This window comes from Fulmarus glacialis, unplaced genomic scaffold, assembly GCF_000690835.1.
Source record: "Fulmarus glacialis isolate BGI_N327 unplaced genomic scaffold, ASM69083v1 scaffold228, whole genome shotgun sequence".
Lineage (NCBI taxonomy): Eukaryota > Metazoa > Chordata > Aves > Procellariiformes > Procellariidae > Fulmarus > Fulmarus glacialis.
Window position 1 is genome coordinate 126257 of NW_009228724.1, and position 16970 is coordinate 143226.

General features: G+C 36.1%; 1 protein-coding gene across 1 annotated transcript in view; it reads right to left on the minus strand.

The window, feature by feature from the left end:
* LOC104080973 (receptor-type tyrosine-protein phosphatase delta-like) overlaps nucleotides 1-16970 on the minus strand; it is a gene marked incomplete at its 5' end in the record, with an annotated part of 132459 nt that overhangs the window by 107108 nt on the left and 8381 nt on the right. Inside the window, 6 exon segments of the mRNA XM_009583548.1 lie at nucleotides 4231-4348; nucleotides 6428-6454; nucleotides 8415-8608; nucleotides 9576-9881; nucleotides 13323-13467; nucleotides 14747-14880. Of these exon segments, the coding sequence (XP_009581843.1) occupies nucleotides 4231-4348; nucleotides 6428-6454; nucleotides 8415-8608; nucleotides 9576-9881; nucleotides 13323-13467; nucleotides 14747-14880 (924 nt within the window).

A 16970-nucleotide genomic window follows, 5' to 3' on the forward strand; every position in this document is an offset into this window, starting at 1 on the left:
AAACTGATGATTTATCTTTCAGAGAAGTTCAGACTGTAAGTGTGGTGAGGACATTCATAGCAGAGGATTGAATTAGCCCTAATCGAGGGGGAAATCCCATTATACAACTTATACAGTGTACATTTTTGGAGTCCTGATATCAATTGCTCTCATTTACGGTTTCTATTTAATTTATACATTTATTTTTATTTATTCATTTATCCATATTCATTTACATACATATATATTTCATTTATATTTTCATTAATATTTCTATTTCAAAGTAGTCTGTTTCTATTACAATGACTCATTTGATAACAAAGCATATCCATAACTAGTTAGAAATTTGGTGTTCATTGTGTACCAATGCCTGACAGGTCAAGAGACTAGAATAGTTTTGGGAGTAGTAGTGCCATGATAACATAGTCTTTCATGACAGCTAATTAGTTCCATCCACATTCAAAGCCTTCCCATGTGAATGTAACTGCTGCACTGTGAGCTCTGGTTCCTGTATTTAAACACTTCAATGGATTTTATTACTTATCTTCAGTTCTCAGGCACCCAGGAAATCAGATTCTTATTGTCAGAAGTTCTGACTACCATTCCATAATGAATTAGGAATAAGGAGGGAGGAATGGCATGGCTTGAAGAAAATTCTGCATTTAATAAGCTCTTTCCTCATTATATCTGTCGTAAGTTATGACAATGCTTCTAATTGCGTAGAAATTATAGCTAGTTTTAGATAAATTTTCCAAATATCCTCCCTTTTAAATGTCTAGTTCACGTGCCAAGTATTATTCCCAGGAATTTTGTAAGTTTTCTCCTACACTTTCTGCTGTATACAGAATATCTTTCTGACTAGTTCTGACTTTGACTTTTCCTCATTGATTATTACGAGCTTTTATGGAACAAAGAAAAGGCTGTGAAGGCCTTTTGCAGGACATATTTTTCTCTACATTATAACTATTACTGAAACCAATGGAGCATATGAAAGAGAAGAAGAGTCCACACAAATAGAATAATAGCTCCTTCAGCTTTGTAGAGGAGGGACTGCTGGAATGTGTCACTAAATTAGTTTTGTGATAAATTGCGTTTTTTTCTTGTGGCAGATCTCGCAGTTAGAACTATTTTTTAACCTTTGTGGTAACTACAGAGAAAGACAGAAATTACTACTTGCTCTTGATCAGAACAGCGGAACTAATAAAGCTTACTTACCCAATAAAATACCCTGTGATTAAAATGGTAAATAACAATGGTGACTTTTTTTTTAATATGGAGCCTATCTGATTTTGTAAAGTGTATTAATTTCCTTTTTGTTAACACGCAACTATTGATAAAGAAAATGTTTTTCTCTCTCTCTTTTTATTCCCAGAGAGCTTTCAGTTAACATTTTCTTTTAGTGTGATCACTTGTGAATATTACAGTCTTGTAGGACAAATGGCAGGATTCTGTGCAGTGCTATATACAGTAGCATCATGGAATAGTTCTGTTTGGAAACTTCTTCTGATAATAATACCTGAATTTGCCATGAGCCCAAATGAAGTGAAATTGCCCATGAAAAAATATATTCCCTGATCTAGTGAAGACTACATCCGTTACCACATAGCAAGATGTCCCTCACACGCCCCTTTGCAACAGTCATTACATGAAACACTTGTAATGGCATGTCATTACTAGTAGAAGCTCATGCAAGCTGCCTTTGCCAAATTACCCGAAGTAATTTGTTTCTGTTAGCTGCTATACAGTACACCACCATCTTGTAAATTTTCTCCTCTTAGTTGAAATCTGTATTTCAAGAGTGCTGTCCAGCACAGAAAGTAAATTCCAAATAATGGACAAGATGTTGTGCTATGAGATTCTTCAACTCCTACGACCCAGAAATTAAAGGCCTGATTAAATTCTCTATAAAAATTGCATGGTATAACTAACTAGTAAGTCTTAATTTTTAGCAGTCTTGTTAATCACATATTTTGTAACTTCAGCCCCAAGTAATTTAAAATTTTCAAATACTGTGACAGTAGCATTTTTTCTTCCATCTGATTTCAAAAACTAGAAAAGGAAACAATGAAAGACAAAAATACACTCTGGGGTGAAAATATTAACCACATTCGGTGACTTCACTAATAACTGCAGTTACCATACTGTAGGCTCACTTACATTTGGTGAATCTTTCCCGTCTAAAAATGTAAATGATGCTTTTGTATCACTAACTGGACACAGCTGAATAGTTACTTATCATCTGAATAACTTATGAATAGAAAGCTTCCCCAGTAAACATTTAGACCTTTATTCTCCTTTCATATCTCTTATGGATATAATCTCATTCTAATACAGCTGCACCTGACTTAAACCTTTAAGAATTAGACTAGAAAGTCAGACCCTTCATGTGCTTTATCGTAGTATTTGAATAGCACCTTTTTAGGAAAAAAAATCAAGTTGAAACTCTCAGAGAATAGGAGGGTGTATTTCAGACCTACAAGCCCCTGGTATTAATGCATCATTCCTTCACCTGCCTGATGTATTCTCATAGAAAGACAGTGAGCTGGAAACTCTTGGTACTGACTGTATTTATTGTCTCCTTTTTCAGAAACCTGCATATGAATTTTCCTTACAAAAAGAGTTCAACCACGGCAAGCTGTAATAGCAAATGAAGAGGTGTTCATACAACCTGGAAGGTATGAAGGAGCAAAATGGTAACTAGCTGTTATCCTTGTGACCAGGAGCAAACATTACTTGTTGCTGGATGAAGCAAACAGCAAGAACAATGTAATATGTATTACATTTATAGGCATGCCTCTGATTCTCAATTGTGTTTCAGACACTCAGGGTTTTATGGGACATGGGATTTGTTAGTCTTTCTAAAGTAGAAGCATCAGAGATCTTGGAAGAGTGAAACTTGAATAGTCAATAAGGACTAAATGCACAGAAGCTTTAAGTTTTGCAAGCAGGTTTGCATAGCCTATGTTTATGTCTGGAAACTAATCAAATCATAAGCTATGTAATTGTGTTTCTTTAAATTGGGAACTGAACTTTAAAAAGAATAATGGATCAAGTATCTTTTTTCTTAAATCAAGTCCAAATGTAAGCTAGAAGTATATATCCCTTTTTTTCCCAGACCATAAGAATTCAGGAAAGATATGAAGTTGGAGGGTAAATTTCAGCATCAGTCAAGAGTAATGACTAGAAGATGCCCTAAAATTTGAAATGAAACTGTATGGTATATCTAGCCACAAAGACTGAGATTTTTCCAAAGAAGCTGATGAGACAAGAATAGAGATGTTTCTGATATTAGTACAAGATGTGCTTTACATTCAGTGATTGTTTTAAAAATTGAGTCAATCAGTATAAATACAAATACATATGCTTTTTGGACTTTATATACTAGCATAAAAAATACATTGTTATTAAGAGAGCTTGTAATGGTGCTACAAAGGTTTCCATGTGATTGTAATGGAATATCCTTAATGGCTACACTACAAAACCCAGAAAATGAACACCTACACGCTGTGAACTCCTGTAGGTGAACACCACACTAAGGCTGTGGTGGCATCATTTGGTTAAGCTGTGCCACAGTGAACCATTAAATTTAAAAAACCTTGTTCCTCATCTAAAAGCAATTCAGTTCATCCCATCAGTGCTAACTGAAACAGCTGAATTGGTCATGCAGTCAGATACCCACCATCTAGTACCACCTGTGATCAAATGCAGACTGAACACAATGGCATGGTGTGTTTTGAACTTATGCCTCAAATTGCCACTGAAACAATATGGGTTTCAGAGTTTCACTGGCTGGACTTTGATTCCGTTTTCTAATTCCCTGCTTTAATAATCTTCTTCTGAGGTAAGTTGTGACTGTCATACAGATAGGTTCTTTCAATGTTCTTACTCACAGGCAGCAGCATTGCTGCTCTCACAAAGATCAGGAAAGCCCTTTGCACATTTTTCAGATATCCTTCTCAGCTCTGAATTTCTATTTTTTCCTCTCCAAGAAGACACCAATCAGAACGGAAGAGCTGCTAGAAAGTATGAAGTTAAATACTACATTTTCACCACATCTTGAACTGAGAAAGGGTCAAAGGGGGACACTGGTTCCATTTTTATCTAAATAAATGAAGGGCTAAATACTGAAACAGAAAACTCTATGTTCTATAAACATTTTTTACACAACAGGAGATTTCCAAATAGTAGGAGCAAACACTAGCAGGAAAAGTCAAAGGTTTTATTCAGAGATTAATGGGATGTGAGTATTACCTGCACCAGTAGTAGATATGAGTTTGGGCTTGCTGCGTGCTCCATCACCTTTTGTTGTATAGGCTGTCACAGTGAAGGAGTATGTAGTTTCAGGCTGAAGCCCAGAAATTATCATTTCCTAAGATGAAATAAAACAAGAACAATTTATTAAAAATAGATTGTTTTTCAGGAGATCATGGAATCCTTCAGACAACCCCTGTATATTACATACAGTGCACACGTTTTTGTGCTAATGGCAGTGATAGCAAGCATTTGAGAGCACCAACAGACTTCTGTGTGAAATAATTCATAATGCAAGATGTTTCACTCACTTAAGCAATAAAAGACAGCACACTTCTAAATAGCACGCCTCAGGTAGCTTAAGGCACAAGGCCAAAGGCTTAGTGGTGTGAGCAGTGAATAAAGCACTCCGAAATACTTTGCCTGAGGAATACTACTGATACTGTGAAATGCATGCATATGTAGATATGAGAAACTCCATTTAACTTAGTCGTTTACAGGACATCACTGATATAGTTATAAAATACCTAGTAAGACAAGAGTTGCATTTGTAACCACACTTGGCAACTAATGATGGTTTAGCTGAACAAGAAAGCCTTGTTACTTCCGTAACACTTTCATTGCAACCTGTGTCACTGGTTGGATTGCGCATCTAAATATCTCAAAGGACTTTAGAAACAACTCACTCTTCAGGTCTAAAAGAACTACCTAAAACACCATTAAAAATCTGGTCAGAGGATAAAACTGATGGCCCTCAAACATTCAGCAGCTCCAAAACAAGTAGCTCTTCAGCTTGTACAAGTGAACGGCAGGAAGATAAAACTGTACATGTCAAACCAAGTGGAATCTTTTTACACATGTGCATGCAAACACACGTATACACACACACAAGATGGTGAAGGGCCAGCCACCTGAAATGAATTAAATTTATGTCATGCTATAAGGGCAGCCAGAGGAATTTAAGCCTTGACACTCATGATATAAATAAATTTTATAAGCAAAAAGGACAGCATTTGGAGGCAACTGACTGGCCCGAAGCTCCCAACTTATCAGCTTCCAGTCTGTAACCACTGGACTACTCCTTTGCATTTTCACATGCCTGAATGGATTTACACTAAATTTCACTGCTGCCAGAGAGAAGGTATATTTATGTGTCTAGAATAAATAGCAAATGTGCAATCACACACCCTTCAGATGCAACAACGATAAAAGTTAATATAAAAATTATGGGTCAGACCATCCACAGTAAATGGATTTTTCAATAGTGGGTATGAGCTTAGTACAGATGTGATTAGATTTCGGCATTGTATTTAGTCAGTTATTAGCAATATAGAAATAACAAGGTAATGAACAGAAGGAGAGGGCAAAATAGCTCAAATAAAATAAAAACACATTAAAAAAAACTACAAAAAAACCCCCTCCTTAGACTCTATCTCAGAATTGAATTGACCCTAAAGGCCAAAATCTGTAAGACAAACTTCTCATCTTTCCTAAGGAAACTGCACATGATATTAACAAAATAAAATTCTATAAGGAGAAAAAAAAAAAAAAAATTGCCATTTAAACAGTGATGAAGATATTAGTCTCATCTAAAACAAACAGTACTTCAGGGTGTAAAAGATATGATTGCATGCAGTTTTGTTTTTTAGAAGTGTGATTTGGATACAGCAAACACTATTACTTAGGCATAAACACTACAGGGCATTTGGCTTTCCTGATAGCATATAAAATACATTTATCAAATTACCAAAAAGAAAGCACAACTCACTTCAACTTTCAGCTACACAAAAAAAGTTAACCTTAAAATGAATACAAAAAAATCTGAGTATTGCTATGCAACTCTGAACCATTTTTTATTTTTCTAACACTTTCTTGTAGAGAGGAAATTGTGAGGCAAAGTTAGTGACAGCCACCAAAAAGAAGAAAACACAAACCAACTCTGCACATTTTGGCATCATGCTAAACCCCAGAACAAGCAAGCAACAGTAACCCCCACTCTCCCTGGGGGGAAAAAAAAAAAAAAAAAAAACTGCCATGAGGGATAAACCTTTGATGTTAGCAGCATGCGTTTGTGCAAATGATGAAAAAAAAGAAAATCGAAGAAAACTCAAAAAATAAAAGCAAACAAGCAAAAAGGAAAAAAAAAAGTCCCGAACCCAACACACACTGTTTTTCTGGCCAGTCAGAAACTACTCACATGTTCAGTAGTATCATCATATTCCCACTGGTTAAGAGTAACGAATGTTGAAAGGAAAAAAAAAAGAAATGAAGAGATTTGTAGCCTGGTTGAGGTAATGTTTTCTTCTTAATAGTAAAATAAATATGAAAGATGCCTGGGAAAATCATATACAACTTGAATAAATTGTTTAGAATCACATATTATTTGGTTAATGAAATCAGGCCAGGCATTTTTAATTCCATTTCTACTCTTCCTAAAAAACAACCACTTCTCTTTCGTTGAAAGATGATGAAAGAAGTAATGAATCCTCTTGTACCATGCAGTAATATTTTATAATAGATTCTATTAGTAAAAGCTACCAAGGCAGAATTAAAGGCTACCTGGTCTATTTAATCACGTTACTAGGCTATATGCTTCGGTTTACTAAATTAATCGAATGCCTTATTTAAATTAATAGCAGGATTTTTTTAGTCTTGAAACCTAACCACACTGATCTTTTACCATCAAGGTCTTGATACCTGCAGAAGCCCTGATCACATGTGTTACAGAAGTATGACAGGCAGGAAGGAGTGGCGGGAGGAGAAAGGAGGTGACTATCCAGAGTGAACCAATGGCAAACAGGCAGGTCAAAGCCAAACTTGGCAAAAAAAGAAATACGACTTTTGCCTTTGTGATATTTGGGCTCCAATCTCTCATCTAGTCTTCCGTTTCTGACCTTCTAGTGTTTAGAATTATTTTAAACTACTACCACACAGAGGTTGAAACTGAAAATCTGTGCAAGGAATGGGAGAACCAAAGCACAGCAGCATACCCTTTTCCATCTCCTCTCCCTTTTCCCTTTCCCTCCCCAATTCCCCACCTGTTTCCATCTTTCTCTCCACTGAATTTAAGCTGTAAGAACACTATGCTTTGCAAAATAGTACTAAGATGTAAGTACATCTAGATAGATAGACAGACAGACTGGCAGGCAAAACTGCAACAAAGACCTCCAGGAACAGAGTCAACACTTTGAGAATAGGGTCATTAGCAAAATGCAGGTGTAGGAGACCTGTTCTCAAAAAAGGTACCAGCAGAGCTGAAATTTAGAACTAAGGCTGGAAGAAGAAACAAAAGAAGCCAAAATAAAATGCTTAAGAGGCAAATTTATCTCTTTACTGTATGCTAGGTTGATAATTTCTTATAATTTCCAGTCATTCCATAAATTGAGAGCTAGCAGTGAGAGCTGTGTACTTGGTAACAGTTTCAATGTAGGACGATTCCTCCAGTACCAGGAGCTTTGGGAACCTTCAGTTTTACAGAGCACTAGTGTACCCCAATCAGTAAAATCCTATTTTTAGAAGCTTTTTAAACTTGATGTGATCAGGCTTTTGTTTTCATCATGTCTCATAATTTATAAAACAGACGGGAAATTTTGCAGTATAAGTAACCTGATACCTATTTAAACTAAGCTCCTCATTTTATTGCACAGTTATTGATATGAATAACGACAAGTATAAATACCTCGGTGATTTCTCAAGTTGCACTAATAAATTCATTTCCTGTGAAACGTGTGGCGAGGTGGATACACACTAATGACAGAAACACTGTAATGATGGGCTAACACAGGCTTCTAATGATTCTAGGTTCTCCACCGAAACAAAGAAATACCAGGTGGGTGGATCAGGCAGTGCACAGTTTGCTACATTGACTGTGACCTGGCTCAGATCTCCCTGATGCTTTAAAACTTCAGAGCATAGGGATAGGGTGAAGTCTCCAGGTTTAAGGGAGTCAGCAGAATCACAGAGCTTAACAGTTAGTTGCACACCTATGCAGAAAAGGGTGCCTACGTTTGGCCCAAGAACCTTTAAATGTAGGTATTCTGAAGAAAAGTTGTTAAATAGAGATAAAAAATGTTAGCTGGTAGGCTGAAATACAGAAAGAAAAAAAAAGGCAGTTGTGGATAGCTCTCTGGTACACAAAATGTTTTCACTGTGACCTAGAAAAGAACATAAAATGCCCTAATTACCTGTGCATCAGCCAGCATGATGTCCTTCAGCATGGGCTGACCCTTTGGCTCTCCATTTTCCATCCTCACGTAGTGGACCTGGTATCCTCGGATCTGACCATGCTGCTTATTGGGTACAGGCGAGCGCCATGACACTTTAACAGCAGTAGAGTTGACAGCCTCTACCTCGACTTTGCGAGGAGGACCACTAGGAACTGGAACAACATCATTGGACAGAAGAGAATTACACGCACCTGCCCCACCCATGTCTTTTGCTTTCTTTTTAAAAGGGCAGACTCACTATGTTTTCTTTGAAGAATACAAATTGTTCAACAAATGAAAGTGATCAACCAATCTGCTCTACCTTTCAGTGAAAAGATCAAAAAACATGACTGATGCAAAAAATGGAAGAAAAAAGAGTATTAGAGAAATAGAAAAACATGTAAAAATGTACAAAAGCCAAGGAAGATGCTTTGAGATTCAAAGCATTATATTACAAAGAGATATTTTAATAATTGAAATACTACTACTACTAATAATAAAAACACAAAAGATTTCAAAAAAAGTTTTCCTTATTTTTGTTTGCTAAGTTCTTTTTTTCATTTTTTTTTCAGTAGTATAAAAAGGAGGCTGATAATAGGGCTGTCTTCTGTCACTTTCAAGCATGGAAGAAAAGAAAATGTGTGGAGCATCAGTTTTCCAAGATCAAAAACAAAACTCAAAAAAAAAAAACCAACCCAAAAAAAACCAAATCAAAAAGCACAACATGGAACAAGAAAGCAGTTAAAAAAACAAAAACAAAACCAAAAACAAAACCTGAAAAAAAGTTCATAGACATAAGTGTTTAAAAATAACAATGACTGTAAAATCAAGGAAAAGGCAGGAAGATTTTCCCTGAGAGTTATTTTTATGTTAAAGGAGGAGCAAGAAGGATATGTATGGGCTTAAAGGGGCAGCAGATTCATGTCACTCACAAAAAGGTACTTTCTGTTAAAAAAAATAAAAATACCAAATATAAAAATGGTGTAGAAAGGACAAGTCTTTGATTAAAAACCTCAAAGGGTGATAATATCTGTAATTTGGGAAAAAAGAGGAGCAGAAAAAAATACTGTTAGGCTATACAAAAGACAGCAGATCGACAGAGTCATAGAGGTGCAAACTGATGTAGTGGAGGCAACATACCATCTTCATCTGTCCGAATCAATACTGCTAAGCTCTCTGGGCCAGGTCCAACACCAGTGTGGGCAGTCACAGAGATCCGGTACTCAGTCCATTTTTCCAGCTGTTCCAAAAGGTATTGGGTACTGTCCGAGGAAATTCCCAAAATTTCATGGGGCTTGACATCTTCTCCATCAATCCCAATGTACTTGATGGAATATTCAGTGATAATGCCATTCTGTTTTTCCACCGGTGGAGGTTTCCAACTTACCAAAATGCTAGTGGAGCTGGGGCTTGTGCAACTAATGTCTTGAGGAGGAGCTGATGGCTCTAATTTCAGTAGTGGGTTAAAGGAGGATTTGAGTGAAAGGATAGGAGTGATTGAAAAAAAATGAACAAAAGAAAAAATAAAAATAAATAAAAGACAATCAAATGAAAATAAAAAATAAACCAAAAAAAGTAGAAACTTAAAAAAGCAAAGCTTCAGATAATCATATGCACCTTGGCTTATTAACATGAGGAAACCGAAAATGAATAGACCAACTAAATGGTGAAAAAGGATGTAGGGGAAATACATGAAAATGAAACCTCAAAATAATATTACCTACCTGTAATTAAAATTCTTCTTGAAATAAAACAAAAACGTGACACTTCTATGACTACTGATCTACTTTTATAATCATTGCAATTAGTGCAAGCTACAATATTTTAAAAGATGTGTGACATGTATTTACTTACAAATTTGGACATATCCGCTTCAAGTGCATTTACTTTCTTTGAGAAAAATTCTCTTTTTACAGAACTCCTAAAAACTTGCAATAATTGCTAGAAATTGCTCCGTAAATTGCCATTTTTTGTAGCCTCCCCACTCTCATAAACAAATTATTATTTTTTCAGGTTTTTATTATAACTGAGTCTGCCTGGCACAAGTCAACCGCAAATTACGTTTAAATGGAAAGCATTTACTGAAACATCTATTGCAGCCAACATACTAGGAGCATGCAGTCAATAGAAGACGAAGAAAGTCTTAGTCAAAGATTTACCTACCAGGAAAAAGTGACAGGCTTGTTGATTCTGACTGTAACTTGTACTTACCCTAGATCAGCTGTCAGTTTTATTTTTTTAACTCCTCTTGGAGACACCTTTGCTAGCAAAGAATTAAATCCTACCAGTAATGTAGGTAACTTCTATAGGGAAAAAAAAAAAAAAATCTACCCCCAAACAACGTGTCAAGAAAGCAGGTATTCATTTTACAAAGAGAGTTCACAAGCACATCAGAACGGTGAGAGATTCTGACTGTGTTTCATCTCTTGTCACCAGTACCAATCTTCCAGAGCAAAAGTGCTCACCTTTACTGGTTTGTACTTGATGGAGTCTGTTAGCATATTTACCTTTTCTGGGCTTCAGAGCATTTAAGCATGTACGTCATTCCATTGCCTTCAGTGAGGCGAATCAAGTGCTGAAAGTTAGGTATGCATTTATGTGCTTAAATGCACTTTGACTTGGCAAAGTCTTTGCTTACTAACTGAGATCATTCAGAGCACCAAAAAAGGACCCATAGTTCAAATTCACCGGCAGAAGTAATGGATGTGGAATCCTTTCCTATTTCTGCTTTCTCTCTTGTAAGAAAAACATAAATGCAAGATCTTTCTGGCTTTTTTTTTTTTTTTTTTTTTTGGCCTACTATTTTCTTCCCATTTCTTAGGGGAAAAAAGAAACAAATGGATTTCTGGTACTTATACTAGGCACATCAAACAAAATTAAAGCAACAGAGAAGGCCTAGGACCCTGCTGTGACCTATTGCATTTACACATGTATCTTTCAGTTCCCCACAGCTCTTCTACAGGGATCAATGGCTTTTTACTCAGTGTGGTACACTGCTCTTTTGAAGGGAAAACAGGAGGGAATGTATTAGCATTTCAACTAACTGGAGGAGGTGGATGGGGGGACAGATGAGAATTATCACATTCGGGGTGGGTTTTTTAGGCTAATTCAGTAATCAAGTACTCAAAACATGTGGGTCCCATTCTACCATCAACTTGTGTAGGAAGTAAAATGCAAGTAAAATGTCCCTCAAGGATTTTATATGTAAAGAAATAAATCCCTGTAGCATCTTCCTCTGAAACCAAGATGAAAGGCAACAGTGTATTCTGGTGAATATTACTAATAAACTCACAGAAGTTTATTAATTTTTAATCCATTATACTGTGAAAATGTAAAACATTGCATTTATGTAACTAAGGATAATCTGTAGGCTACTTGTATAACCAGTTTTATTAATGCATATACTTTTTCCTTAAAATTCACAATTTTTGCAAAAAAGATTTTGCAATCTTTTCAGCAAACAACCAGGGTCTGCCCACTGAAATCAATTGGATTTTCCTACTATCTGAAGACATAAGGCTGAAAAAAGCATAACATATTCTTATATTCAAGAAGGGAAAAATGGCAATGTGCTTATATATGGAACACGCAACCTTGACCCCTAGCTGGTTATTTTGTATGCACAGTCTAAGCAATCTTCAGCCAATATAAGAAAATGAGCATTTTAAATAGCTGAAGAGCTATTTAGAATAAATAGCTATTCAGAATAAATAAATACCTTTTTCTTCATCAAATTACTGATTCTGGATTACTAAAATTAAAAGGTGCCTTGCCAGTACCGCTAAAACTAGCCTTGTGTTATATAATTGTCTTTTATGCTTATTCCAAATGCCTCAGAAATGCTTCAGAAGCACATTTAGCTTTGGTTAAAGGTCTGCAGCACTGTATCTCCAGTCACACTAATTACTATTAATACATAACACTAACAAAGAATGATGGTGTAATCACATCTGTCATGACTGCAAATTGAAAAGCCTCATGTCAATTGAGAATCTGAATTTTCTGTTTTGAATAATATTACTTCAAGAAAAGGCCATTTAATTTGAAACAAATACAAACAGAATTGCATTAAGTTTTAAAATGATACAGTGTAATGCAAACTGTCAGGAAAGCATAACTTATCAGGCAAGAGTAGCACTTCTGGACATCATCCTTGAATATCTGATTTTTTTAATTAAGTCTTAATTTGAATATTTTAAAATGTATATATAAATGCCTGAGAAATTTTTCATCTCATTTGCAGACAAATGTGATGAGTTTCATGACACTGTTTCCATAAGCATCCAGTGAGAAAACAATTTTCCTACTGGTGTAAAAATGACTGAACACCATAAAAAACCTAGATTAGAAAAATCTAACTTAAAATCAGAATGATTAGCTACTATAGAAGAACAGTTATGAAGAAATTTTTGGTACAGCCTTAAATATTCAACTGACCCACGCTAGAAATTTTTTGTACTTCAGTGAGATGCTGCAGGAACAACTTAGTATTACAGGAAATCTGCAGACTAAGCAGGTATAATTTTACAGGTGGAGGACTGTTATTAATGTACATCTATTGCATGATAAAATATTTTATCCTATGATAAAATAAAATAAAATATTATTCTGACAGCATAATATTGTCTCCTTAGACACTGGTTTACAGAGGTTTTTTTCTGAAACTATATAAAACCCACTCATATATTAAGTTGATCACAATACACCCACAAAGAAACACATTTTAAGCATACTTTTGCTGTATTAAGCACCATGAATGCTGTATTTTTATTTTGTCTGTATTTGGATTTTGCTTTTTTCTCTGTTTCTGCCTCCCTGGGCTACTGAGATTAATCTTTCTGAGAAATACAAGACAAGGGAATAAAGTTAGCAAGGAAAGACACCTACTTGACTGCATGGTTCTCGCTGAGATTTCTGCTGTCGAAGCACCCAGGCCTTGTGGAGAACGTGCAGCTAGACGGAATAAGTACAAGCTGTTTGGCCTCAAGCCTTGCAGGCGATAAGACGTAGTAGGTTCAGTGGAAACCCGTTGCTAAAGGTAGGTAATAAAAGGATGTCTTGATTAATATTCAGACACTCTGAATTCCATATGTTTTCTATAGAAGAAATGCTTTTATACTCTGATGATAACTCTATTGAGAAAAATTTAAAGTCAAGAAAATATATCTGAACAAAACCAAACTAAACCAAAGCAAAAAAGAATACATTACTTTTGACAACCACACATTAAGGAACAATATTTTTTAAAGTTGACAGCTTAATGGGTGAAACTCAGAGCCAGAAATATTGTTTGACTGTTTGAGGAAGTAACAGCTGTGTACAAAGTATAAAAGGCAGTAACACATGAACAAAGCCTTACCTATAGTTAATTCTTGTGACAGTGAACTACAGGGTTTTATAATGTGAGTAATCTTGGGTTTAACCTCATAGTTAAATTTGTGTTCAAATTACTAAGAAGCAAATTCTTCCAAAGGGTAGCTTATTAAGCAGGGGCCTGCATCCTATTTGGAGGTGAAATACGGATCTGGCCCCCTTCCACAAAATAAGTTTATGCATTCACAGTATATGTGTGAAGCTGCCATAAACATAAGCTCAGTTGAAGCACCAGCAAGGAGTTGATGATGCAGGAAAGATCAATGAGGCCGACACTCTCCTGCTGCCTTCTGAGACTGCTGGCTTCTTTCTTTTGTCTGGGACACCTGGCAATATCACATGGTTTCTGTATCAGAAGAACAGTTTATTCTAAAGTCTACAGTACTAACACCACAGAGGCCCTCAGACTGAAAATTCTGTAGGAAATAATGGTACAGAAAAAGTCTGTAGCAGGTTTTTATCTTTAGGAAAAAAACCTATTTTCTTCTCAAATATTATTGAAAGATTAGAGAAGCTTGAGAACTCTCTTAAATGGTGGCAAAGAGAAACAAAAATTCTCTAAGGCTGAAAATAGATTTTAAAGTCCAAGTATAAGTGCAAAAAATCTTAATGAGTCCATAACATGCCCCAAAACACTTCTGCTTCCAAGCCTTTGTAGAGGAACAGGCTTGGGGAGATATGATCAATGTCTGAAACTGGGTGTGACTTCTGCAGATGACTTGTTGCGATCAACAGCAAAGTTCCACTGGCTGGTAATCATTGACAGCATTTTCTGCTGTTTACACACTCTCAGCCTATCATTAGGCTGAGTTTAACAAACTTAAACATCAAGGCATTTGTACTAAAGAAAGTTACTAATCCATCAATTCTAAACCATTGCAGCATTTTATGTCTGACTATTAAAGAGTACTTAAAAGTTGTATAGTCTTTTCACTTACCTCCTCCCCATGCTCCCCGTCTTTGTAAACCAATTCATAGCTGGAAATGGTATCAGAGCGTGGAGGTGTCCAGGAAAGTAATATGCTCGTTTCAGACTCCGGTTCCGCTTTGAAGTTCAATGGCTGACCAGGCACTAATGAAAAAGTTGAGCAGTGTTGCCAATTGTTTATGTGTCTAGTTCAACACTTATCTTTCAAACCTTTTAAACTGTTATCTGAATATTTGACACAATATTACTTTTATTGAGCTTATTGACTTTAAACAAATTCATTAATGGTACTATGAAATAAATTAATCTGATCTCAGAAAATAATAATGATATATTTAATTCACACATTACAAATTATCAAGGATTCATTCATAAATGCTTCACAGTGTAAATAACGCACACAGAACGGAAATGCAATTGAACAGAAGCCCTAGACATATTTCTACCCTGTATTTTTACCAATATATCTGAATTTCTAGTAACAACCCTTTCTAATTGCAAGAACTAAAAATGCAACTTTGATTCCAGTAGTCAAGAACATTGATGTTGTTATGTCTTGTGTAACGGTCACAGAAATTATCCAGACTAAATGTTAGCCTCATTTACTTCTGCAAAATCTAAGGCAAATAATAAGGTTGACTGGGAAAAGACAGCAAAATATAACCCTGTCATTGGAATGTATACAACCCTTTTGGCACCCAAGTTCTAAAACATTACTTTCGGTTTATAGTGCTGTTGATAAGGCATGAAACAGTCTTCCACAGCATTTCTAGCTTTTAAAGAATAAAATGTGGCATGCTCTTATTTTTCAAGAAAAAAATACGAGATGCACTTCTTAGCACATACTGAGAACAGGTGTGACAAGTAGGATGTGACAATAATGATCATTACACAATAATTTTTTGGGGTAGAATTTTATTACAGCATTACAAGTACGTTTCTTTTGTACAGTAAAAGACGTAAAAATGCCATGGAGCAAACAGTAAAAATAATTTGTGATTGTAATTCCTATCTTCCCCAGACTTCTACAGAATGTCACCCTGAAGATAATGCTGCCTTCGTGTATGCTGGTGCAGGTTTGATACCTAACCTTTAAACCTGTTAACATGAGGTGCATATTCAAGCTCCTGCGTGGAGGTTACAAGTCCCTACCATTCACTTGTTTTTTTTTTTTCAGAAACAGGACAAAATAGAAAAGGAAAGGTATAGAAGGATTTCTGCGTGGATGAATGAGGGTGAACAGGAGACCAAGTCTCTTTACGGGAAGAAAAAAGGATAGGAGTAAGTAGCTATTTTTGTAAAAGATGCCTGGTGTACAGAAAGACCACTTCCTGGTGCACTGCAAAGTGCAAAAGGGAGAAGATTACAAAGCAAAGGGAGCAATTACAGGAAATATCAACAAAGTATTTTTGACAGAAATACTTCTAATTTTATCCTTTTAAAATTGAATGGATTTGAAATTAAGAGGGAGATAGTGGGATAACTGGCTAATTTCTAACTTTGAAACAGATTCTGAAATATCTCTAAATCAAACTTTAACTTGGCAAATCTATAGCATAGTTGTTTAAATGTATTTAGTAGGTGAACATTACAACCTTTTAGTTTAGCTGCTTCAAAACACTCCTGAGTAACAGCCAGAAAACAGCTGCAGATTGCCTCCTGTTGAACACGGCTTAAAGTAGATGTGGAGCTCTACTGCAGGCTTGCCAAAACTTAGTAATAAAATCTGGAGTTTAGGCAGCTATTTGGAAGTGTTTATTTTGCTACAGATTGTTCCAAATATATCTCATAAAACTCAGGTGGGTACCTGGCTGTAAGCATTTTGTTTGCTTCATCTGACAAGAAGATAAAAAGTGGTAAAACTGACCTGCAGAAAAAATTATTTGTTTCAATGTGTATCAAAGGATAGGGAAAAAATTATTTCGGCAAAGTAACTGAGAAGCATGGTTGGAGTTGCAAAATCACCTTTGCCTGGTCATGGAAGGTCAAAGAGCAGCTTCTGGTATCTGTGTCATGCTATCCATCCTGGTTTTGACATCTCTATCAGTGACCTGGAAGAGGGGATGGAGGGCACACGTTCCAGGTTTGCAGATGACATCAAGCTGGGGGGAACCTGTCGACACACTCAAGGACCAGGCTGCTGTTAAGAGGGAGGTGGAAAGGGGGGAGAAACAGGCCGACGGTTCCCTATGAAGTTCAGCAAGCTCTGTCCTGGGAAGGCAGAGCCCTGCAGG